The 24,483-nt window shown below is 48.9% G+C and overlaps 1 protein-coding gene across 4 annotated transcripts in view; it reads right to left on the bottom strand.

Annotated features, from left to right (window-relative positions):
* Positions 1-156: 156 nt before the first annotated feature.
* Positions 157-24,483, bottom strand: part of TEP1 (telomerase associated protein 1) — a 75,315-nt gene continuing 50,988 nt past the window's right edge. For 3 of the 4 annotated variants that reach the window (XM_063137970.1, XM_063137973.1, XM_063137974.1), the window contains exons 38-56: positions 23,460-23,559; positions 21,969-22,124; positions 21,611-21,820; positions 21,081-21,234; positions 19,017-19,232; positions 17,058-17,221; positions 16,354-16,470; positions 14,974-15,081; positions 14,098-14,224; positions 12,824-12,891; positions 11,944-12,070; positions 10,156-10,286; positions 8,829-8,947; positions 6,900-7,049; positions 6,664-6,784; positions 4,117-4,225; positions 3,543-3,649; positions 1,964-2,068; positions 157-581 (exon numbers count right to left, since the gene is read on the bottom strand). In XM_063137970.1, the coding sequence (XP_062994040.1) occupies positions 450-581; positions 1,964-2,068; positions 3,543-3,649; positions 4,117-4,225; positions 6,664-6,784; positions 6,900-7,049; positions 8,829-8,947; positions 10,156-10,286; positions 11,944-12,070; positions 12,824-12,891; positions 14,098-14,224; positions 14,974-15,081; positions 16,354-16,470; positions 17,058-17,221; positions 19,017-19,232; positions 21,081-21,234; positions 21,611-21,820; positions 21,969-22,124; positions 23,460-23,559 (2,521 nt within the window). In that variant the 3' untranslated portion in view covers positions 157-449. The remainder of the gene's footprint in view (positions 582-1,963; positions 2,069-3,542; positions 3,650-4,116; positions 4,226-6,663; positions 6,785-6,899; positions 7,050-8,828; positions 8,948-10,155; positions 10,287-11,943; positions 12,071-12,823; positions 12,892-14,097; positions 14,225-14,973; positions 15,082-16,353; positions 16,471-17,057; positions 17,222-19,016; positions 19,233-21,080; positions 21,235-21,610; positions 21,821-21,968; positions 22,125-23,459; positions 23,560-24,483) is intronic. The other variant, XM_063137972.1, reaches the window with a different exon arrangement.

The following is a 24,483-nucleotide window of genomic DNA, read 5'->3' as shown; positions in this document are numbered from 1 at the left end:
ATAGGTGGTTAACTGAACTGTAAAGGGGGAAAAAACAGTATGAAGAATAGGCAGGCTTTGAAAAGGAACAGCATCTGGAATTTTAACATACCATCTTTCTTGTCCCCTTGCAATAACAGGATTATGGAATTAGATTCGATAAAACCTAGACTGCAGTGAGGATCAGCGGGATTTATTTATTTAGTAGGTTCATTTCACATCCATGATTGTTTAGCTCAGCGTAGGCCACAGAGCTCACAGTTGCTAAACAGCCCCAAGTACTGCCTCCTAGTCAACCAAGCCATTCAAGACAGAAAAGGAATCCGTGATTTCATCACCCGGAATCCACAGGCTGAGATTGTAGAAGTTGAAACGGCAACGTTGATGCCTCTGAGGCTGGAAAGGGGGGAGTTGTAAGGTGCGTGCAACAGGGAAGAATCTGGAGGTTCCCCAGGAAGACGGCTCCTTAGTTAAGAGAGGCAGTCCCATGCCAGGAAGTAGACATTGCCTGAAGCATCACCCACGGCGAAGTTGAGCGAAGAGTCGGCCTTGGGGTGAGGCTGGAGGCAGGAAACTGGGGCATGGCATCGGAACTGGCCCAGCTGTAAGCGAAACGGGATGGTGGGAAATGGTTACAGAACAGAAAGGATAAGGAAGGATCTAGGTAAAGGAATGAAAATACGCGAGGAAGGGTTCAGGCTCGAACCAGGGCCCAGAGACTTGTCTAAGCACAGTTGTGCGTGGTCTTAATGCAGTTGGCCCCCAGCTAAGCCAGCCTTCCCAAACCTGACACCTTCCAGATGTGTTGGACTACAACTCCCATAACCCCCTTTTGGAATAATGGTTGTAGTCCAACGTATTTGGAGGGTGCCAGATTTGGGAACACTCAACTAGTCTCAGAATTTTGGCCTATTTCTTCCTGAGGTACCAGGTCTTGTTTCTGGGCCGTACCATTTCAGACAGACGGAGGCCCCAAAATAAAGCACAGCCTCCCTCTAGCAAACCAGGTGATCAGAGAAGGTTTCCAGTGCAGCCCTCTCTCCCTGCTGTGCTGATTTCCTACATAGAGAAGCGTCCAAGCACTGCTCCCCACCCTGACAGTTTTACCACTGTGCTGAGAACTAGGCTTCATTTGGGAGAAGGGAAGCGTAAGATGGGTGAGGGGGCAGTTTTTAGGCTGAGATTAAGGGAAGAAACAGGGTTGGGTGAGAGGTGTGGGGCTATCCTCCTCCCACCATCAGAGAGCTGTGCCATCCAGTGGACAAATTTAATTGTTGAGCCAGATTCTGGCCCTGCAAGGGGCACAAGTAGCCACTTGTGTGACAGAAAAAGCGGGCAGGCTCAAGCTCATTTCCCATATTACATTGAAAAAAACACATTCTCCCCTACCAACACAGCATAGAGAGCCAGTGGCTGCATTCGCATATAGCACTAAGCCATGGTTTGTGTTAACCATGGTTTGTTGTTTAAGCCACATGTAAATAAAACAATGCCCTGATTTTCCTATTTCTTGTCTACTTAGCCAGACTTCAGAGCGGGTTTGTTTCTAGGCTGCTCTAACCAAATGCCTGTTTGAGGGCAGACCGCAAACAAGCCACGGATAAGCTCTGGTTCTCGGTTCAGACATCGACACAACCCATGGTTTAAAGAAGCCAGACTTTGTAAGCCAACAACAAACCATGGCTCTATTTGTGGTTTATAGCTGGTTTAACAAACCATGTTAGTTTGAAGGGCGAATGGGTTCAGTGTCAAGCCCGATTTCAACAAATCACACCATGGCTTAGCCCGATCAGGGCTCTGCAAAATAGGGGCCACCTGTAATAAGTGCCTGTAATGCGCCCATGTTTTTAAACACGCTCGGCAGAGACTGCAAAATGTTTCACTTGGTATTTGTAGACATGCATGAAACTTCCCTGAAGGCCCAAGCAAACTGTGAGTCAGAGGGCTCATAGTTCTGGGGCCTACTCTCTTTGGAGTCACTTACGAGCTTCATGGTGTCACTGTCCCAAATCTTCACATCCCGGTCATGTGATGCTGTTACAGTCTTGTCTCCGAGGACGTGCAGAGCTGTGATTTTGTCGCTGTGAATCTGCAGGCCCCGCAAAGTTAAACGGTTAGGGATCAAGAAGGCATATTTCCGTTGGCTTGAAGAAAATAATGAGGTGAGAATTCAAACCAGTGGGGCAAGTTTCAGCTTTCAACCCAAATGAGACCAATGTTTTAAAAAACAAAGAAGCCAATTTTGCTTGGGGAATGCAAAATCAACTCCAGATAATTTTATCCACCCACCCACCCCAAAATAAAAAAATATAGTGATTGGCAAAGCAATTTGCAAGGGGATGACTTGTAAAGCCACTTGCTATAAAAGTCACTATATACTTCTAGAGTCCTGGGTACCAAAAGCAATTTTTTAGCTGTTGCTTAGTTTATTGTTAATGATATTAAAATTATCCTTTTCCATGTTTTGGCTGCTCTGATATTTATCTCTCCTTTTAAAATTGTTTTAAAATTGTTTTTCCTGCTTTTATTTTTTTAAAATAATAATAATAATACGGGTTTTAGCATTGGTTTTGCTGTATTTGTTTTTATGTATGTAAACTTCAAACCCACCAATGGCCTTTTGTTGAAATAAATAATAAATGAAGTATTTTTATCTTGCTCCTCAGCCAAGGAGGGTCCGAGAATAGCTTACAATCAAACAAGATGGTCCCTGCCCCACAGGCTTACAATCCAAAGAAACACAATACCCAAGGAGAAAAGGGATGGGCAGGGAAGAGGAAAAAATGAACCTGTCTTTCCGCAGGGCTGGTGGAGCGGCCTTGCGTCCCCCTCTCACCTCCCTCAGTGGAGCCTGCTGGAATTCTCCACAATGCAGACACTTTCCACCCCACCAACCCCAGAGTGAGTAAACACTACGGAAACTTGAACCCACAGTACTCAAGTGTAGGGATTTTATAAAATCCGTTCCATTTCTGTTTCGGGGATTGTCAGATGCTTTTCATTCTATCGTCTGCTCATTAGTTGGAACCAGATTTTTTTACAATTTCCTGAATTTGCGCAAATTTACATTTGCAGAAATGCACATTCACATGCTTTAGCCGGGGGGGGGGGGGGGGAGAGAATGCAAGTTTTCATCCAGTGTTTTCCATTTTACATATTTTTCTACGACTAAATTTGCGTAAAATTTTGGAAAGGAAAATAAATAGTCCACACGTCTGTGGAATCCTTACGTCTCAGGAAAAGCTGGTCTGCTGCAAAATCCGTGGCTCAGAGTCATAGAAATCTGAGCTCGTTTCCGTTGTGCACTGTTCCCACTCAAGCGCTTAGGATCCCCACTCCGTCTACAGCAGGGGTGAGCAGGTGTTTGGGCCTACAACACCCATCATCCTTCACCATCAGCTATGCTGGCCGAAGGTCCAATGGGAATTGTAGGACAAAACATCTGGAGGACTATAACTGGCCCACCTCAACTCTTCGGGTCCATGACTCAAGCCACCTAGAAGACCTCCCACCCATGTTCACAGGGTCTAATCCAGTACAGTTCTGAGTCCTCTCCTCCACACCTTTCTCTTCTGCCAGCCGTCGGCTTTCCACTTATCCACTCCCTCCTCATTCTGCCGGGTCTGAGTCCAGAGAAATCCTTCAGAGTCTGCACATAGTAGGAACTTCCCTGCCAGAAAGGAAAGCAAGACGTAAAATGCAGTTAAATGCCCTCCCAATGCCTCGTTCTCTTCCACTGCCCCTTGGTCCAAACCTACCACCTATTCATCACCCCAGGCGCCTACCCTTGCCCTTGCCCGTAACACAGTATCAACTCACTTCTGCCTTACGCAGGGCTGTTCAGGTATCATGCCAACCTTTCACGCCCAACTATGCGCCTTACATTCTTCAAATTATTGTAGCTTATTAAAATCGGTCTATTAATATCTTCAGTCTGTATGTTTTTATTCCAGAGGCAGGGCGCCAACCCAAGCTCCTCTGGGAAGGTGAAGCAGGGAACATCCCTATAGTTCCAAATGACTCTATGCTGAGGACTAGAAACTTCCAAGTGATTCAAATGCAAGTGTTGTGGAAGCAAAACACTCACTCATGCACACACTTCAAGTGTGGGTTGCAATGCAGCTGCCTCAATCTCACCTTTGATCAGCCGAGCCACGGTGACCCAGGCAGAGGGCCTGTCTGGTGTCCAAGGTATGTTCTCGGCGGTCTCCGAGATGTCCTTTAGCCTCCCAGACTTGGTCACCTTCTAACAAAACAAAAGAAGACGCAGCTCTGGTGAGGAAAGGACAGGTCAGACACAGCAGGCCGTGTTCTGTCGTATGAGCCGGCCCAGGTTTTAATATTTTCTGAGGAGGCCCTTCCTTCAGGCCTGCCATCAGAAGCACATTTGGAGGGGCTTTGAGGGGCAGTGTGATTCAGTGGCTCCAGAACTCCCTGGCGATGGAGGTTAGGCCAGGTTCCTCTTTTGTCCACCAGGTAAAGATGTTTTTTTATCCAGGCAGGCCTTGGGTTGCAGTTGAAGAAGGTTCTAACTGGCTGGGTGTTATTTCTTTATATATATTCTTTATTCCTTCTGAACCGGTGCCTTGATACAGTTATGGCTTGGATGACGGCCAATAAATTGAAGCTGAATCCCGATAAGACAGAGATCCTATGAATTGGTGGTTCCCATCTGGGAATTGGGGTGTTTGCCTGTTCTGGATGGGGTTGCGCTCCCTCTGAAGGAGCAGGTCTGTAGTTTGGGGGTGCTCCTGGATCCATTTTTGTCACTGGTGGCCCAGAGTGCCCATTACCAAGTTTGATTGGTATGCCAACTATGTCCGTTCGTGGATAGGAGTAGCCTAGCCCTGGTGATCCATGCACTGGTAACCTCACGATGAGATTACTGCAATGCACTCTATGCGGGGCTGACATCGTGCGTGGTTCAGAAGCTGCAGCAAGTGCAGAATACAGCAGCTAGGGTGCTCACTGGGATACCTAGCAATGCTTACATAATACCTGTGTTAAAAGAACTGCATTGGCTAGCTGTTAGCTACCGACCCACGTACAAAGTTATGGCATTATCCTATAAAGCCCTAAACAACTTGGGTCCAGAATACCTAGCAGACCGCCTTCCCTTATATACATCCAGACGACATTTAAGATCTTTAGAGGAGGACTTGCTGGTTATTCCGAAATGAAGGGAATGTCGCAGTTAAGAACCTCGATGGCGGGCCTTCTCTGTAGTGTCACCCACCCTCTGGGAAAAAAAAACCCTCGTGAGGTTTGGGAGGTGGAAAAAGTAACATCCTTCAAACGCCTCCTGAAAACACATCTCTTCACGTGGGCTTTCCCTGGGCTGTGACTGCAGCTGGGTTTATTTTGGCTTTACATGGCATTTTTAGATTTTTAAAGCTTGATATTTTGATTGATTTGCTGTATTTTATGAATTTTACTTATGAAGTGTTCAGAGAGCCTCAGCTATTGGACTGTATAAAAATATAAAGTTTATAAAAATTAGATGGGTGCATTTTAATTGTGTTTTTAACCATTTTTTAAAATGTTTTAAGGGCATGTTTAGACAGAAGAAAGACCCCAAATTCCCAGCATGCTCCACCCAGAATGGCTGGCTGGAGGATGCTTGGAATTGCACGCCTTTTTCTCCGTCTAAATACGCAGAGGGTTGCACCCTTGATTGCATTTCTGTTTATATTGGGATTTTATTGTGGGCTGCCTTGAATGCTCCCCCATTTTTGACAGGTGGGCTATCAATTTAATAAATCAATAGTCAATGGCCACCCCCTTCAGATCAAAACCATCCCCTTACAGAAGGGACAGGTAGCCCTCCAGGTGCTGTTGGACTGCAATTTCCATCATCCCTCATCAATAGCTATGCTGGCTAGGGCTGATAGGAGCTGCAGTCCAGCAACATACGGGGAGGCCCCACACGTTCACCCCCCTCCCCTGCTTTACAGGAACCACTCGGCGTAAGGAGCCAGGCCGCAGCGGCAACATAGCTACAGGATCGACTCTGGATGGGAACAGAAGATTTCTTGGAAATCAGTTGCACCTGGGGTTGGGTGCGGAATAACCGAGCTGGCTGGATTCTGAAAGGAGGCAGAAGCAACTCGGTGGGTTCAACGCTCACCCTGTTTGCTGAAGTCTGTTGTGATTCTGTCTCGGGAATGGCCCTGGCTCTGGGGCCTCCAACACAGCCAGCATAGCGATTGATGAGGGATGATGGGAATTGCAGTCCAACAGCACCTGGAGGGCTCCACCTGTGGTCACCTCTGCTCCTCAGGCTTCCTGCCCCTTACCCACCCACCCCCAAACCATTTTTATTTCCCAAGGTTTTAAACATTATCTGGGGTTCGTTTTTACTGGGAGGCCGGCATGCTGCAAACCGGAGGGCTGCCCTCCCAGGCCATCTTTATTTGGGTTGAAAAGAAGGGCTTTGTGGTTCGGAGCTCGGATCCCACCTCGGCTGCTCTTCGTTTTGCTTCGTTTTTTTAGCCTCACCAGTTTTGCCTTCTGGGAAATGGAACACTTTGTGCCCGACCCAACTCCGTGTCAGCCATTTCATGAAGGGGCACAACCCCACCTCACACAACGTCAGCCATTTTGTGAGCGCACCCACGACACCCCCCAAATTCCAAAAGCACTCACTGACCCCAAAAACGTTTTGAGTCTGTAATAGTCGCTCACCATCTTGAACAAGTTCGGCCTTTGCATGGAGTCCCAGATGTGAAAAACGCCTTCTTCCTCCTCAGATGCTGATATGTCAAAGCTGACGTTTGCCTTGCCATCCCAGACCCCGTCTGTCTGTCTGAGGAAGGGAGAGGAAGGTCAGACGGAGCTGTGGAGGAAGGCCGCTCCCTCACATCACCTTTTCGGAGGGGCAGGGGTGTCCCTTTGCCCTCCCAGGCCACCCTTCTACTCACTGGTACTCCTGGAAACTCTCCGCTCCTGGCTGCATCGAAAGCAAGCCTCCATTAGCAAGGCCCAGGACCAGTGGGCCACCAGGCCTGGGCGTCCCCACACAGACCACTGAAGCCTCCTCTGCATGGCGGAGCAGATTCCTGTACCTCAGGCTAAGCCAAGGGGGGAGGGAAGGAAAGACAAGAGGGACTCAGCGCCAGAGACGTGTTGAGGAGGCGAAGCAGGGCTGCAGCTGGAGAACAGGCCTTTGAAGGAGGCGCACCAGGGGGTCGCCGGCAATCAAAAACAGCCCCGGAAGCTCACTCCCTTCGAGTCAGCCGGCCAGTGGGTTCACCTGGCTAGATTAGACCATAGAGCCAGCTAGTTAAACAACCCATTCCTGAAAACGTCCAGATGCTTTGGGGAGACTCAAGCAAGCCAGGAAGGGGATCCTTTTGCACCCCACGTCTGGTACTTGGAGGTATCCTGCCTCTGGACATGGAGGATCCATTAGCCATCACAAGCTAATCATAGTTGTCAACAGACTTCTCTTCTCCTGTGAATTTTCTCCCATTTTCCTTTTACAGTGCCTTGCATAAGTCTTCAACCCCCTTTGAATTGTCCACATTTTCTCGGCCCTGTTCAGACAACACTAAACCATGATGGTTAAGTGTTTTGAGCTAAACATTATGGCTTAGACTGCAGCGTTCCTCAACCTGGGGCGCTCCAGATGTGTTGGACTACAACTCCCAGAATGCCCCAGCCAGGCTGGGGCATTCTGGGAGATGCAGTCCAACACATCTGGAGCGCCCCAGGTTGAGGAAGGCTGGCTTAGAGTGTTGTGTGAACCATGGTGGCTACATAACCATGGTTTAAACACGCTCACTATCACTTGCTGCAAAAGGGTCAGCGGCCTAACCATGGCTTCGTGTTTTGTCCGAACAGGCCTAATGTGTTACAACCTGGAATTAAAATGGAGTACATTCCAGGTTGTAGCAGCGAAATGCGGGCAAGTCAAAGGGGGCGTGAATACTTACGCAAGGCACTGCAGTTTAAAGCCAACGTCCCTCTTGCACCTGTGAATTCCCCCAAGTCAGAGGGGTGGTGGGGGATTCATTACCATAAGACGTTGCGAATTCAATTTTGGAGAAGCACTCTGGGGTGGGGGGCAGAATTCCAGTGGTGGGTAGGTGGGGGTCAAAAATACCAGCACGTTTTAGCCTAAAGCTTATAACACCAGTAACTAAGCCTTAAGTGAGGTTATTTATTTATTTACTTATTACATTTTTATACCGCCCAATAGCCGAAGCTCTAAATAACCTTTTAGAACAGCCTTCCTCAACCTGGGGCGCTCCAGATGTGTTGGACTACAACTCCCAGAATGCCCCAGCCAGCTGCTGGCTGGGGCATTCTGGGAGATGCAGTCCAACACATCTGGAGCGCCCCAGGTTGAGGAAGGCTGTTTTAGAATGAGAAGAAGAAAAAGCTGGGAAGCCGTGGATAATGGGAATTGTAGCCTGCGACATCTGGAGGGCCACCCCTGCATTAGGGGGAGCATCTGCACTACCACCACCACTTGGCTCCCTTTGCCCCGGCTTGGTGCCAGGCAATGAAGCTGGAAAGCCACCAAATAATCAGCAGGCGAGGGAAGAAAGAGAGGCCTGGTGGGACCCCAGGCAGGCTAGATTTGGTCCATGGCCCTGAAGTTCCACACCCCCAGCCCCAAGTCATCCATGGTAGGAAGAAGGATTGGGTTGGGGGAGGTCTGTCTTGAACCTACTGCGAATCAACCCTTGCTCGCCGGCAGAAAGGGGCTTTCTGCAAATGCTCAGAGGAGCTCTCCCCACAGTTTCTCCTGAGGTTGAGCTTTGTCTCAAGATGGCATGATGGCGGGGCAGAGTCCAAGGCCCAGGGCTCCGCAAGGACCTGAGGGCTGGTTTGCCTGACCTTACCTGTCCGTTCTGTCACGGCACTTGCTGCGTTTTATGTCCCAGAGGCTGATCCCATCCGATACAACGAGGATTGTGTCCGGGGACGTAAAGGCCAAGGCACTGATGCAGCGGGGGCCAACCTGAAACGTCAGAAGAGCCCTGCGGCGTCAGAGCAAGGGTCCATCTAGCCCTGTTCACACAGGGGCCAACCAGCTGCCGACGCGAAACCCACAAGCAGGCCAGGAGAGCAACAGCACCTTCCCACCCATGTGCCCCAGCAATTGTTACACATGGACACACTGCCCCCAATACTGGAGGTAACATTCAGCCATCCCGACTAGCAGCCATTGATAACCTTACACTCCCATCAATTTGTCTACTCTCCTTTCAAAGCCACCCAAATTGGGGGTTCTCTTACAGTAGTGACTTCAACAACGCGCTAGGGGAAGGAGTTCTTTCCTTTATCTCTCCCGAATCTCCCACAATTTCACTTCAGTATTATGGAAGAGGGAGAAGTTTTCCCACTTCCATCCACTTCCTCCAAACCCTGCATAATTTTGCACACTTCTATCACATCTCCCCTCACTCACCCCTTTTTCCTAAGCTAAACAGTCCCAGATGTTGTAACCTTTCCTCAGAGGGGAGCAGCTCCAGCCTCTTGACCGTTTTCCTTTTCTCCACTTTTTCCAACGTGACCACATCCTTCTTCAGGTGCAGTGGACAGAACTGTACACCGTATTCCAAAAGCGGACACGCCATATCTACACAATGCCTTGGGATTGATTTAGCAGGTTCTGGGTCTTGTTGTTGACCAAGTCTGAAATAGCTCAGGGCCAGGACACTGAGCAGACCGCCTTCCCCTACATACACGTGCATGGTCTTCGGAGTGCGACCAACGGAACGTCACACCTCATAACAGTTCCTAACTAGGCCTTCTCCATAAATGCCTCATGGAAGCATCCTTGTTATATGCCAGCTTTCCCTGGCTTCCGACTGGCTGCAATGACGCTCTTTCTTTTTACTCTTTTCTGTTTCTGTCGCAACTATTTATTTGTTATATTGTGCGACATACGTAGCTGTGCTTTTTAACAGCGTTTTGTACGTAAGCGGTTTATCGGAATCACAAATCGCCCTTCTCAGCTTGCAGTCCCACTTCCGGCCACTAGGTGGCGACCTCCCCTCCGAGCTTGTGTTCCTCCATCAATAGGTTAGGGCAACGGTGGAGGTCCTTCGGCCAGGGGCTGTGGATGATGGGAATTGTAGTCTGCGACATCAGGAGGGCCGCCGGTTCCCCACCCCTGCATTATGGGGAGCATGTGCACTACCACCAGCGTATGCCCTTGGCTACCTTTGCCCTGGCTTGGTGCCAGACAATGAGGTCTCCGCGTTCCCCACCGGATGCAACCATCTTGCCGTCGGGGGACCAGGCCAAAGCTGTGACGGCACCGTCGTGAGGAGGAAGGTCTTGTGCGTCACCTTCTGGGGAACAAAGGGAAAAGCAGCTCAGCGAGCAAACTGGGAGCCAGGCAACCAGTGGGCGATTCTAAAAATTCCCAGTGTGTGGGTAGAGTCAGGGATGGGACAGCGGGAAAGGGTGGGGCCTTTTCCTGGCTTAGGGAGCGATGTCTAATGAAGGATGCAGACAAGCTGGAGGGGGACCAGAGGATGATCAGGGGTCTGGAAACAAAGCCCTATAAGGAGAGGCTGAAAGAACTGGCCATGCTTAGCCTGGAGAAGACTGAGGGGAGACATGATATGTGAAAGTATCACACAGGAGGGCCAGGATCTCTTCTTGGTTGTCCCAGAGTGCAGGACACGGAATAATGGGCTCAAGTTACAAGGAGAGATTTCGGCTGGACAACAGGAAAAACTGCCTATTAGAGCAGTACGGCAATGGAACCAATGACCTAGGGAGGTTGTGGGCTCTCCCACACTAGAGGCATTCAAGAGGCAGCTGGACAGCCATCTGTCAGAGATGCTTTAAGGTGGATTAATGCATTGAGCAGGGGGTTGGACTCAATGGCCTTTTAGGCCCCTCCCAACTCTACTATTCTATAATTCTATGAGTTAGGGTGCATGGATATTCTTTTTCTCTTAAGAGCTCCTGACTCAAAAGGCACCTGGTTTCTTCATTCAAACACAAACACCTGATTAGCAAACCTAAGGCCAAAACAGCTAAGGCAGGTAACACACCGGACAGGGTTTAAACCTGAGGAAACAAGAGAGTGAGCCTTCTAGCTCTTGAGACAGTCATATCAACCAGTGACTGTTCACAGTCTGGGCAGAAAAGAGCTGGCTCCCTCAAACTTTTAGGGCCTGGTAACGTTTGCACGGAGGGTGTTAAGAGGAAAAAGAAGTTGGGGAAATTGGCTGTATGGTATATTTTACATCAGTCTTCCCTGACCTGGTGTCTTCCAGATGTTATTGACTACAATCCCCATCATCCCCGACTATTGGCCCACACTGGCTGGGACTGATAGGAGTTGTAGTCCAAAACATCTATAGGGCAACCACACCGGGGAAGATTGCTTTACCCAAATCAGCCCTCCAGAAGCGTTCGTATGACGCTGCAGCGGAATGAAGTTTAGCCATTTATGAATCGATAACGCGAACGCCTCCAGATTAGAGCTATTGAAACTTTCTCAGCCCAAAGACTGGAGTCCATTTTGGAGATATTCTTGAGGGGCTGCATCCCAGTGGTGTGTGGAGCTGAAAGTAAAATGGGGCTGGGCCAAAATAGAAAAAAAAATATTACAGCTGAGTGTAAAATTCTTACTGCTGGTGACTAAGAGAGGCGTCTTTTAGAAAGGGAGGAAAACCACGCAAAATCTGGGAAGCCACAAGCAGTGATGGGGGGAAAGGGGTGAGGGTGGGGCAAGGAGAATGGCATGGGGCAATCTGGAAAACCCTGGAGGACAGGATTGGGACCTGAGCTGGGCCAGATTTGGCACATAGGTGGGTTGGAATTGCACCACTGCTCCGGATTATTCAAGCAAATGAACTGAGACATTGGCTTCAGGGTAAAACACTCCACAGCTGGGTTCATCTTCACCCCCCCCCCCACCTCTGCTCCTTTTTCGGTTCAAACTACAAGCGCAGGAAGGCCTCGGGGCCTGTCAGTGAGCCAACCACTAACCTTCCTCCTCGGGAACAGCCCACACTCGGACGGTCTGGTCGTCGGATATCGTAAGGAAAGATCCTGGGGAAGCCGCCGCCCCACGGATGGCCCCACAGTGTCCGGGAAGGACCTTGGATTGCCCCATCTGTAAGAAAAATAAAATAAAAATAGACAAAAAGGGTACTACGAGGTCCTCTTCGTCACAACAGTGAAAGCTGCAGGAGCCCTGCCCTCTTTTGTGTCTGGTCACAGTAGTATAGCTCCTGCAGCTTTCACTGTTGTGATAAAGAGGGCATTTCGCCATGTGCTGGTGAAATATACAAATGACACCTGCTGTAATTCCCTTTTCTATACAACTGCGAAAGACACAGGAGCCCCGTCCTCCTTTTCATAGGGTCGCCCTAGGTAATGTGAGTTTGTGCGTAGAACAGTGTTGCAGCTGCGTTTCTGTGTGCCAATCCAGGAAGGAGAAAATCCAGCAGAAGGAATGTCGCAGGGAGACTTTTTTGGGGTGGGTGGGAGGTGTTGCAGCCTGTGGGAGTGGGAGAGTTATTCCTTCCCTTCCCAGCCGCAATCGCCCCCTATATGGCAATTAAGCTGTGAAAGAAACTTTCCGTTGGCACTAATGGCCACTCAGGCTCCAGGGCTCGAGGAAATAGATTTGACGGCGGGGCCCACGTGACTTGGCAATGCTTCTGTCCAGCAGTTGGTTGACAGACTGTCACAGATTCAGGTTAAGTCTAGCCAAAATCACTTTATCAAGGAGAAATAAAGCCCGGCAGGTAATACAAATATTTATTATGTCATTAGGGAGAAAACAGATCACTGGCCGGACTGCGTGTTTCATTTCGTCTGGAGTGTCAGGTCAACTCGCCCGTCTCTGCTGCCCATCTCTTACCGCCAAGGGTTTCCAAAGTTTCACTGTTCCGTCACAGCCACAAGCCACCAACATGAATCCTTTTTCCTCTGCCCAAAGGAAAACGAAGGAGACGTTGTAATCAACGGAGCACTTAATCAAAAGTAGGGACTGAGGATATAAAGCTATCAGCTGCTTTGAGTAGAAGGAACACCATCACCCCGCTCCCATTTAAAGGGTGATATCTCCCACTACTCATTAAAAAAAACCCTAATTTTTCATCTGCCCTTTAATTCTGGTTATTTCCACATTCACAGAAAGTTTCCTGATTAAATGGCAACTAAAAAAGATAAATTTTCCAAGAGCCAACTGAATGAGGTCATGATCCAAGTCCCCAAGTCCTCGTCCTCAAAGGACTGGGCTCCTGAATTAACAGAACAGGGCTACGGAAGGGAATTACAAGGTTTACACCTGCTTAGGACTTCACTTCTCAAGAAGGATCCAGGCACCAGGCCCCCTGAGGAGGTTGCACTGTCATCCTCAGACCCTGAGGACTCCCGCCAGGAAAACCAAGCAGATGCCATTTCCATGTTATCACAGCCGGCAACTGTTGAAAGACCAGGCCTCTTTAAGAGAGGAGGCCTCAGTTAGTATGGAGGTAGGGCTAACAAGCCTAAAGGAAGCCAACACCATACTTAGGGCTCATTCACAACCTGCTGCTTGTTGGAACAACAACAAGCTTGTTTGGCTTCCAGACCCAGCATCACTCGGAGCTCTCCGTGGTGCTGCTCTATTTCCTGACTTTCTTGGAAGCACAACTTCTACTTGGTTTGAATCCTCCAAACCTGACTTGTCCTAAGGGTCCTTGCTGAAAATCGGACCTCATCGTACCCAGTAACACTGGGCACTCACTGCAACAGGGTTTACCAGCTGAAACAGAACAGTAAAGCACCTTGCAAGAGAGCGCTCAACTCCTCTGCAAGGTAACTAAGCTAAGCAGCAGAAAGCCCCGTGTCTGACATGTTTACATGTTAAAATTAACATCTGCTAAAACAGCTCAGTTCTAAGCTTTAACAAGAGCTGCTTGCAAGACTTTAGCTTACCACCAAGTAAAAACCCCTCAATACCACTGTTCAAACCTAAGGAAATCTTAATGTGAACTTTAACAATATGACACATTTGCACCTGCGGGTACTTTGGGATGTATCTGCATCACAGGGTCAAGTGAATTTCACAGCTCATTCCCCTCTCCCAGATTTTCCCAGAAGTTGCCATGTTTTTTTTTAAAAAAAAAGTCATGCAAAGAAGGATCTTACGTGGGTCTCTGAAGCCTACACAGTGGTTGGCCCGATCAGGGTGAGCCAAGAACCGGGATCTCTCCATTCCCTGTAGGTCCCACATCACCAGCATCCCGTCTCTGCCCACGGAAATCACATATTCCTTCTGCCACATGAGCCAGAAAGAGTAGAGGTCAAAAGGACGAACCAGGAGCACACAAGCATCAGGGGAACATAACAAGGCTGACATGGGCTGGGAGCGTCAAAGGGGAACTAAGGGAGGCCGAGAGAGAGACTGGAGAGGACAGCTAGTAAGTTAAAACTCAAGAGTAGTCAAAAACTGGGAGGAATCAGCCAAGGTGATGGGAGTTTGCAATTCACAAGAAAGGGCGAAACGAGCTGCTGCATTAAACACATCTTTGCATTTAACCTGCATGTTATTTGATTGCAAGGTGCACCCAAAGTGGGACTTCCTCCCAATGCAAAAAAAGCCGTTTCAAGGAACGGATCTTCTCCAAGGCTGCAGCAGGGGAGGAAAGGGTTAAATCCTCTCTCTATGCCTGGGCCGATCCCGCTAATCATCTGCCCCTGCCTCCCGCTGCAGGGGATGCTATTTGCATTTAAAAAAACCAAAAAAGCCACAAACTTTAACTGCAAAGGCGTATTTTTTAATATCTCGCCTGCTTTGCAGATGCTGTTTCGGGTAATCAAGGCACCTCGCGCAGCCTGGGAAATGAGTTCCCCGTGGCTCCCCACCCCTTCCAAACCCCCTCGCTTTAGAGAGGCCACCAGGCCAATCCTGTGGCGTTCCCCAAAAATCTTTGCTCTCCTTTGTGAAAAAGTGCGCCGGGCCAACGTAGGAAAGGACGGAGCGACGCTCTCGAGAAAGAATCCACCACCAGCTCGTCCCCTGACCTCAGCTGTGACACCACAGATCGGGCTTTGGTGGCCCAGGAATTCCTGGAGGCGCTGGCCCGTTTTGGGATCCCAGCTGGAAACGGTGCCGTCGTTGGAGCCGGAGAGCTGTTCGGAGAAGAATGGGGCAGGGAGAAAGGAGAAGTCAGAAGCGGGAGAGGAAGGGTCAGGCGTGCGGATTCTCCATTCCTTTGGAATGCCGGAGCAGCCTTCCCTCAAACTGGCACCTCCAGAGGTCTTGGGGCTGCTGGCTGAGAGTGATGGGACTTGCAATCCCAACACTTCTGAAGGGCACCAGTTTGGGGGAAGGCTTTACCAGAGGCCACTAGCTTTAGAAAACTGCAATTGATTGCAACCCCACCCATCTCGGTTCCCCCCCCCCCTTTTGGAAGACTAGAGGGTTCGGAGACTTGTCCATGCTCAGCAGAGCAATTCATCATCAGGGCACAAAACCACAGGGCCGTCACGGTCAGCCGGCGTCCTTGGGCAGCTGCTGGGGCCCAAACACGCTGCCCGCTGTGGAGCCCTCTTAAAAATATAAAATAAACATAAAATCCAGGCTCAGGGCTCTGAGCTGCTGGGCCGAGGCACCATTTCAGTATCCCACAATGCCCCAGCACAACATCACTCCAAGGCATTGTGGGAAACCTAAGTAAAAACGCTCAGCTGCCCCCTTCTCCCACGGTGCTGGCTTGGAGGGCTGCTGCCCCCCACGGCTGCCAAGGGAGCCCACCCAGGTCTCGTCTGTACAAGAGGGAGCCCCACCAGATGGGCCTTGGATCAGCGCCCCCTCAAACCTGGATCTCAGCCCCAGGCAAAAAGCCCAACGCTCAGTAGCCACCATCTACGGACTCACCTACTTGTCAGTTAACTTTTGTAAACCGCCCAGGGAGCTTCGGCTATGGAGCAGTGTATAAATTTAATAAATAAATAAATCCACCCTACCACTAGCAATGTTCAACTACACGCTAGCTTTTCCCCACTCTTTGAACAGGATGGGCAGTACTGCAGGCAGGACGTGCTCCTCCCTCAACTGTCACCATCAGCAGCAGGCCGCATGGAGGAAGATGAGGGGGGAAAGCAGGCCCGTTCCACCAGCCCCGCTGAAAGAGTTCGTTTTTTTCCTTTGCCCTCCTCATTCCTTTTTCCTTGTGTGCCGTGTGTTTTTAGATTGCAAGCCTGCGGGCAGGGACTTCTTATGATTAACTTCTTATACATGAGCCTTCCTGGCTGAGGAGCGACATAAAAAATACTTCAAATAAAGAAAAAGTAAGCAGGGAGGGGGGGTCCTACTCTTCGGGGGCAGCGAGGGAAGTCAGCTTGGTCTCTTTCCCTGCTACTTTGACCGCCCATACGCTTCACGCAGTCGTCCAGACTCACCACGATGGGGCCAGCCCACGCACAGCTCGAGACCCAGTCCTTGTGGCAGAAAGGCAAGGAACGCAAGAGGGAGGGAGTTTTCTGGGACGGGTCCTTGACATCCCAGAGAAACAAGGCCTGAAAATGGGAGCAAATGCACCTTTTAAAAAAAGAAAAGAAACTGCCCCCTAGCTTTTTTGGGGGGGGGCTACAACAGCCTTTCCCCCCATTCCTTAGGACCTCTGCCTTCCTCAGACCGTCATCGTCAAAACACTTTCTTCCCGCTTTCAGGGTGAGGTTAAAAACGCATCTTTTTAACTTGACGTTTTAAATTGATGGTTTTTAAAGTCTTTTTTTATTTATTTTTTGGTTTTACTTTTTCCTTTTTATCACAGTTTTTAATTTTCCGAACTTGGCGTAAACACAAAAATGCCGTCAATCAATAAAATGTCCACATCGTCTTATCTTCCCAGAAGCCCTTGCACACTGCAATGGCTTCTGGGACGTATTATCTGGCAGGCACTCTGCTTGCCCAGGCATTGGTTAGAGTGCTTGAGCCCTAATGTTGCTCCGCGTGACAGGAGCGCATGGCCGTAGCCTCGTAGCTGTGCACTGCAGGACAGAGCACAGCCGTAGCGGGAAAGCCTTCTTCCAAGGAAGCTCATCCGCCATTATGGGAAACTGCAGGGCCCAGAACCCTCCTTGGTCCCGTCTTACAGCCTTACCCGGTCTTTGCCTCCAGTGGCAAGGTAGCAGCCATCGAGGCTGAAGGCACAGCAAGTCACACCGGCAGTGTGACCCCGGAGCACCGCAAGTGGCAAGACGCTAGCGTCGGAAGCAGAGCCTGCTCGCAGCGTCTCCGAAAACCACAGTCGGACCATGAAATCCTCTGGAAAGAAAAAAGGTGGTGGTGAAGGGGGCCTTTTCAGTGGTGGCCCCCCAATTATGGAATGATCGCCCCGATGAGGCTCGCCTGGCGCCAACATTGTTATCTTGTCGGCACCAGGTCAAGACTTTAATCTTCTCCCAGGCATTTAACAGCATTTAACAACATATGCTGAGTTTGTTTGCTTTTTAATGGACCCCAGAATTGTTGTTGTTAAATGGATACGGTTGTTTTTATATTTTTGATGGTTTTAAATTTTGTATACTTTTTAAAGTTCACTGTTTTTAACTTTTGCAAACCGCCCAGAGAGCTTCAGCTGTGGGGCGGTATATAAATTTAATAAATAAATAAAATAAATCTTTCAGGAGCTGGAAAGGTCTGAATAACCCCAGCAACATTATTATGGGGATCTGAGGCTTCATGCAACACTGTCTATGCCAGCCTTCCTCAACCTGGGGCGCTCCAGATGTGTTGGACTGCATCTCCCAGAATGCCCCAGCCAGCGCTGGCTGGGGCATTCTGGGAGATGCAGTCCAACACATCTGGAGCTCCGCAGGTTGAGGAAGGCTGGTCTATACCTTTTCTCACACGCTTCTGAAAAGCAACTATTTGGATAGTGTTTTTACCCCCTAAGGCTCAAGTCAGAGGAGAAGTTCCTCCTTCTCCCCAAATCCTCCCTTAGAAACATTCAGCACACACCCGAAATTCCACACGCCGCAAATTCTAAGAAACCTTTTTAATCTCAAATATGTAGCGAGTCCAAGAAAATGGACTCAATAGCAAGACAAAGATACACGGTGTGCACTCAAAGGCACCCTCCACACACATTTCTTCAGATATTCCAAGAGTGAGCCCTCGTCTCGAAAAGAGATACCAGGGCTAAGCTTTGGTAAATCCTGTCTTATGCTACACCCCATGTTTGGGTTTTTATTTATTTATTTATTTATTTAAAACATTTATATCCCACCCTATATCATTAAGATCTCAGAGATCAAAGCATACAGTATAAAACAATAAATATGCACAGTTAAAAACAAATTAAACCACGAACCAAGTTAAAACAATATATCATTTAAAAGCAGTAAAAGCAGTTAACAGTTTTTGTAAACAGCGCAGAGAGCTTCGGCTATTGGGCAGTACAGAAATGAAATGAAATGAATAAATAAATCAGGGAAAGCCCAGAGTATAAGTCCTCAATCTTTCGCCTGACCTTTACTGAGGTACCCAGTATGAGTACCCAGTTAGCTGGGGGAAAGGTAATCACGGCCGGGGAAGGCAACGGCAAACCACCCCGCTATAAGGCCTGCCAAGAAAACGTCAGCGAAAGCTGGCGTCCCTCCAAGAGTCAGTAATGACTCAGTGCTTGCACGAGAGGTTCCTTTCCTTTCCTTACTGGGGTAACAGCTCTCACCGAGGGACCTCCAGTGATCTTGCTCCAGCCGTGTGTTCAGGCCTCTGAGCTCAAAGCTACCAAGTAGGGTTACGTAACCCTACTGACCCACCCAAAATGACATGTATACAGACATGCTCACCCATCTCAAAACGCCTCCGGCAACAGGGCCCTTGTGAGGAAACACTGGGCCCCAGGGTAACGCAGGAGGAAAGCTCAGCTCCCATTCTGGCTGTGTGTGTGTTCCCCTTTCCTCCCACCTTCATGGAGTTTGTGGGGCAAAAGGGAAGTGAGTTGTCCCTGTGAAGAGGAACCCCCACCTTCATCCAACCCAGGACGGTCCCCACTCCTTTCTGGAACCCCCCCCCCCACCTGCCTCCCCAGATGGTGGCGCTTCTCTCAAGTCACCTGATGTCGAGGCCGCCAGCTTCTTGGAGACAGAGAGGCCCGTCACCGCTCCTTCGTGGCCGTGCAGCTCGTGGACGCAAGAGGGGGAATCGTGCGAGGTGTTCCAGACACACAGGGATCCATCGCTCCTGCCCCCCAGCAAGAAGACACTGTCCAGCCAGGCCAGGCTGCATAGAGCCACCCCACTGGCCTGGCAGTGTTTCCGGGAGGAATTGTCTGCAGGAGAGAGTGGAAAATCAAATCTTTCGAAATGTGGATACACTGACATATGTTGAAGATACCGTGGGCTGACCGAATAACAAATGAGAACGCACTACATAGGGTAAACCAACGGAATTAATAAATGCCATCGAAAGGAGAAAATGACCATATTTTGGTCATTTTATTGGAGGAGAAAAATACACCAACTTATTATGTAAGGGAAAATTGAAGGGAAAAGATCAGTGGAGAAGAAGATGGACGTCAGGGCTAAAGAACTTGAGGGAATGGTATAGCTGTAGTTCTATACAATTATTTAGAGCGTCGGTGTCAAAAACAAAAAAGCTATAATGATAGCTAACCTCCAATAGGAGAAGGCACAAGAAGAAGAAGAAGAGGAGGAGGAGGAGAAGGAGGAGGAGGAAGGGAAGAAAACTCAGGAGGATTCAAGAACAGTCCTCCAGGCCAGAACTCCACTCAGGGTGTCTCACGGCCCACTCTGCCCCATACATGGCTTCCCGCTGGTCAACACTAGCATGCAGCCTTTGCAAAAAAAACCAAGACCCATGCTCAGTCTCCCAGAATGCATGGTGGGAGTCACATGTAAAAGGCATTAGCCTCTTTGCACATTTTTTTTCTCCTCAGGAGAGGTCAGAGAGGCTCTTATCTTTCACTAACAGCATTGAAGTTAATTCATTAACCTAAAATAATTTCTATCCTGCTCCCTAAAGAGATCAGAGCAGCATGTGCTGAAAACCATTAACACAATAGCACAGAGGAAACGAACAATGAAGCTCATAGCAGCCAAACAGTACGACAATGGAACCAGTGACCTAGGGAGGTGGTGGGCTCTCCCACACTAGAGGCCTTCAAGAGGCAGCTGGACAGCCCTCTGTCAGGGATGCTTTAGGGTGGATTCCTGCATTGAGCAGGGGGTTGGACTCGATGGCCTTGTAGGCCCCTTCCAACTCTGCTATTCTATGATTCTTCAAATACTTGAAAGGTTGCCACACAGAGGAGGGCCAGGATCTCTTCTCGATCCTCCCAGAGTGCAGGACACGGAATCATGGGCTCAAGTGACAGGAAGAGCCAGATTCTGGCTGGACATCAGGAAAAACTTCCTGACTGTTAGAGAAGTACGACAATGGGACCAGTGACCTAGGGAGGTTGTGGGCTCTCCCACACTAGAGGCCTTCAAGAGGCAGCTGGACAACTTTATAGCAGTATCGGAGTGCACTGCAAGATCTACACTACTGCTTTATAGTGATAATGAAGTGCACTGACAACTGTTGGGGCCCATTGACACATCTAAACCAAGCAGGATATTCCACTATGAAAGTGGCATGAAATCGGTATATGGTATGTGTCAATGGGCCCCAACAATTGTCAGTGCACTTCAGTACTGCTACAAAGCAGTAATGCGGCTCCTGCCTTTTATATACCGCTTTCAAAGTGGAATATCCTGTTTGGTGTAGATGAGCCCTAAGACTGTCAAAGGAGAGCTTACAGATCAGGTAGAATGTCCAGGATTCAGCCATAAAGGCCAGTTGCCAGCATCTAAAGCAGCCTTCCTCAACCTGGGGCGCTCCAGATGTGTTGGACTGCATCTCCCAGAATGCCCCAGCCAGCTGGCTGGGGCATTCTGGGAGTTGTAGTCCAACACATCTGGAGCACCCCAGGTTGAGGAAGGCTGATCTAAAGTTTGGGAAGAACTCTTTGGAGGCGCTTTGCCACTGCTACAAAAAAAGAAAAAAGAAAATTCACACTGCCCCATCATGCGGAAAGAAACGTGGCAGGGGGGCGTCTGGCCACTGGAGCGTTACCATTTAAAAGCCTTATGCTGCGATGCAAGAAGCGCTAACTCACTCCAAGGGTGACTGTAGATCCAGACGTCATCCGGGTGGTGCCCCACCGCCAAACGGCTGCCATCAAGACTGGGCGCAGCACACACCGCCGGGGGGCGGGCCTTTATTCCTAACGTGCTCCGGAGCTTCCCCAGGTGACCTGTCCAAAGCTGCACCTGCGAGGTGGGAGACGGAAGACTCTGTTAAACCAGATCTGAAGGCTACAGGTGTGCACATGCACATCATACCAAATAAAAGGCCTGGGAGTGGGTGGGGGGGAGAACGTTCCTGCAACGGACTTGAATTTGTTAACATCGGTCTAAACTGGCTGACAAAAATGAAAATAAAAACGTGGTTGCAAGCTGGGAATTCTCCCGTTTCAGTGAGCCGATTTTTCCCAAGCTTGCACATCAAGTCATCAGCTTGAGGACAGATAAAGGCAATGCCAAGATTTCTGTTAATTCTCCCCCAAAGCCCAGGTCTCCTCAAGCAACTCCCAATGTCCCACCAATCTTCAGGGTTGTTCGCTACAATAAAAAAACCCGCCATCACCTTGCAGTCTTCTCCCGCGGTGAGAAGTTTTCCTCCTGGAAGGAACAGAGCACTGGAGACGCAGCCCGAATGAGCCAAGAACGTGCTCAAGACAACAGCTTCCCGCCACGACCAGAGGTGGACAGATCCAGCCAGGGACCCAGCTGCCAAAACGTTCCCAGCGGAAGAGAAGGAGATGGAATGGATGGAGCTGTCGTGGCCTCTCAGCACCTGGGAAGCAGAGACTCGAGTCAAGAAAACTGTGCACGGTTCTGTAGGCGGTTCCTCAAGGCTCCCCCCCCTGCTCTCACTGCTCTGGTCTCCTATAAACCCCAAATCTGCACCACCCCACGGCACACGGAGTCTCTCCCTTCCTCACCGAGCTCACGCTCATTTCATTCGCATCCAAGACGGTGACGGTTCTGTCCCACCCTCCTGTCGCCACCAGCTGGCCGTTCGGGTGAAAGGTCACAGAGTTCAAAGGGCACAAACAATCCCGCTCGCGGATCAGATGGCCGCCAGTAGATTCCCAGAGCTGAAAAAGAAGAATTACAAATATGGCTTTCTTGCTGATCCTTTGAGGTCTCTTCTCCATTAGAGCCTCCAAAAAACATCACCCGGCGCAACTCACAAGTTTAGAAGAGCAATCTAAACTGGGGGGGTGGGCTCAGAGGTTCCATTTTATTTATTTATTATTTATTTATTTAATTACATTTATATACCGCCCCACAGCCAAAGCTCTCTGGGCGGTTTACAACATTTAAAAATAGTAAACATTAAAAGTATACAATTTAAAAACACACACACACACACACACACACATAAAAAACAGTATAAAAACAACAGTATCCATTTAAAAACAACAATTGTGGGGTCCATTAAAAACAAACTTAACGTTGTTAAATGCTCCCCCAAGAACCCAAAAGAGTCTCCCCCCCATCCCCCGGTTGCGACACTGCTGAATGTACCACTGAAATGTGGCAGCGCAGCCCGGGGGTAGGGGGGGAATGGGCAATTTGCCACCAATTTTTGGTAGCGTGATGGTGGTAAAAAAGGGCCAACTTAAGCTTTGGGGTATTTTTTTGGCCAACACTGTGGCAAATTCAATAGTGGCAGCAGACAGCAGGGGGCTGCACAGAAGAGCGGGTGGGGGGGGGCTGCATGCCGCCCACCCGTGATCTCGACTACCACTGAATATTTTAGAACCACCACCACCCTTCACGACTGACCTTTATGCATTCAGAACAAAGGTCTAACGGGAAATTCTAAAGGCCTTCAGCCAAGATCCTTATCATGGGTAGCCATGTAAGCATGTTCAGCCAAATACACTCAGAATCCCTCCTTCCGTTGTCCTCAACTCGAAACAGTCAGGAGAAAAGGGTGTTGGGACAGGGGTCTCCTGCAGAAAGTACTGACAGTGACAACTACATTATTAACAGTGGCCATTCACAGTACAGTTGCTGCTGATAACACCCTTTGATTCTACGGTGAACAGCCGCTGTTAAAGTGTGATTATCAGTGTCACTACTTTCTGCATTTATTTACCCTCTCATCGCACGGTCCTTAGCCCCCGCCCACCATACACACACTGTATAAAACCGTGGCTCTCTCGGGAACACACCATGCATCTGATGAAGCGGGCTATAAGCCCACGGAAATTTTTGCCAAAGTAAATTTGTTAAGACTTCATAGGGCCGCAAGACTTGTTGTTTTTTGCTGCAATGGACTAACACAACTACCTTCTGGAAAAAAATGATAATGCAAGTTTTCCTCTTTTATAATTTGTGAAGCGGCTTCTTTAGTCGGGATGGCTGTAACTCCCTCAAAGCTGGAACAGAAACGTGTTAGAAAGAAGGGTGGGAGACAATACCTTTAGACAGCCGTCCAGTGACACGGTAGCTAGTTGTTTGCGATCTGAGTTGATGCAACAGTCTGTGATCTGGGCCTTGTGAGCATCTGCACCTAAGAGCCTAAAAATGGCAAAAATGGTTAAGAGAACGAAGTGACCTGAAAAATTCTCCCTCTCTCAAATTACTAAAACCTGGGGTCACCCCATGAAACTGAGTGGTGAGAGGTTTGGAACAGATAAAAAGAAGTAGTTCTTCACAGAGCGCATAGTTAAACTATATAATTTGCTACCACAAGATGTAGTGATGGCCACCAATTCGGAGGGCTTTAAAAGAGGGCGAGATAAATTCTTGGAGAAGGCTTTCAATGGGTACTAGTCTGAAGGCTATATTCTACCTCCAGTATCAGAGACATTAAGCCTATGTAAACCAGTTGCTGGGGAACATGGGCAGGAAGGTGCTGTTGCACTCACGTCCTGCTTGTGGGTCCCTGGTCCACAGCTGGTTGGCCACTGTGTGAACCGAATGCTGGACTAGATGGACCTTTGTTTGACCCAGAAGGGCTCTCCTTGTGTTCTCATGGTACTCAGATGGCGATATAGTGTGAAAGCGTTAAACCAGAACCAGGAAGGAACACACCGGAAAAACTGGGAGGGGCCATAGCTCAGCAGCACAGTGCAGGCCTTGCATGCAGAAGGTTTGACTTCGACATCTCCAGGTATGGCAGGAAAAACTCCAGCCTGAAACCCTGGAGAACCATTGCTGCCAGTCAGAGTCGACAATATTAGGCTAAATGGATCAATGGGCTGACATACAGGCCTTTGGCGAATAATCTGGGTCTCCGTCTATGCTAAGGACATGTATTTTAAATGTTTAATGTTTTAATATTATAATATATATATATATATATAACACATTTTTAATTTTTGTATATTTCTTTCCATAGGTTTTAAAATGTACAGGTTTTAAATTTTGTAAGGCTGCCTTGAGGCCCAGTATTGGGCAAAAGTATTTTAACACTCTATAAACTGATTTTTAACTTTGCTG

This window comes from Elgaria multicarinata, chromosome 11 (genome assembly GCF_023053635.1).
Source record: "Elgaria multicarinata webbii isolate HBS135686 ecotype San Diego chromosome 11, rElgMul1.1.pri, whole genome shotgun sequence".
In the NCBI taxonomy this organism is placed as follows: domain Eukaryota; kingdom Metazoa; phylum Chordata; class Lepidosauria; order Squamata; family Anguidae; genus Elgaria; species Elgaria multicarinata.
The sequence above is the reverse complement of the archived record's forward strand: the minus strand, read 5'-3'. Positions and strand labels throughout refer to the sequence as shown.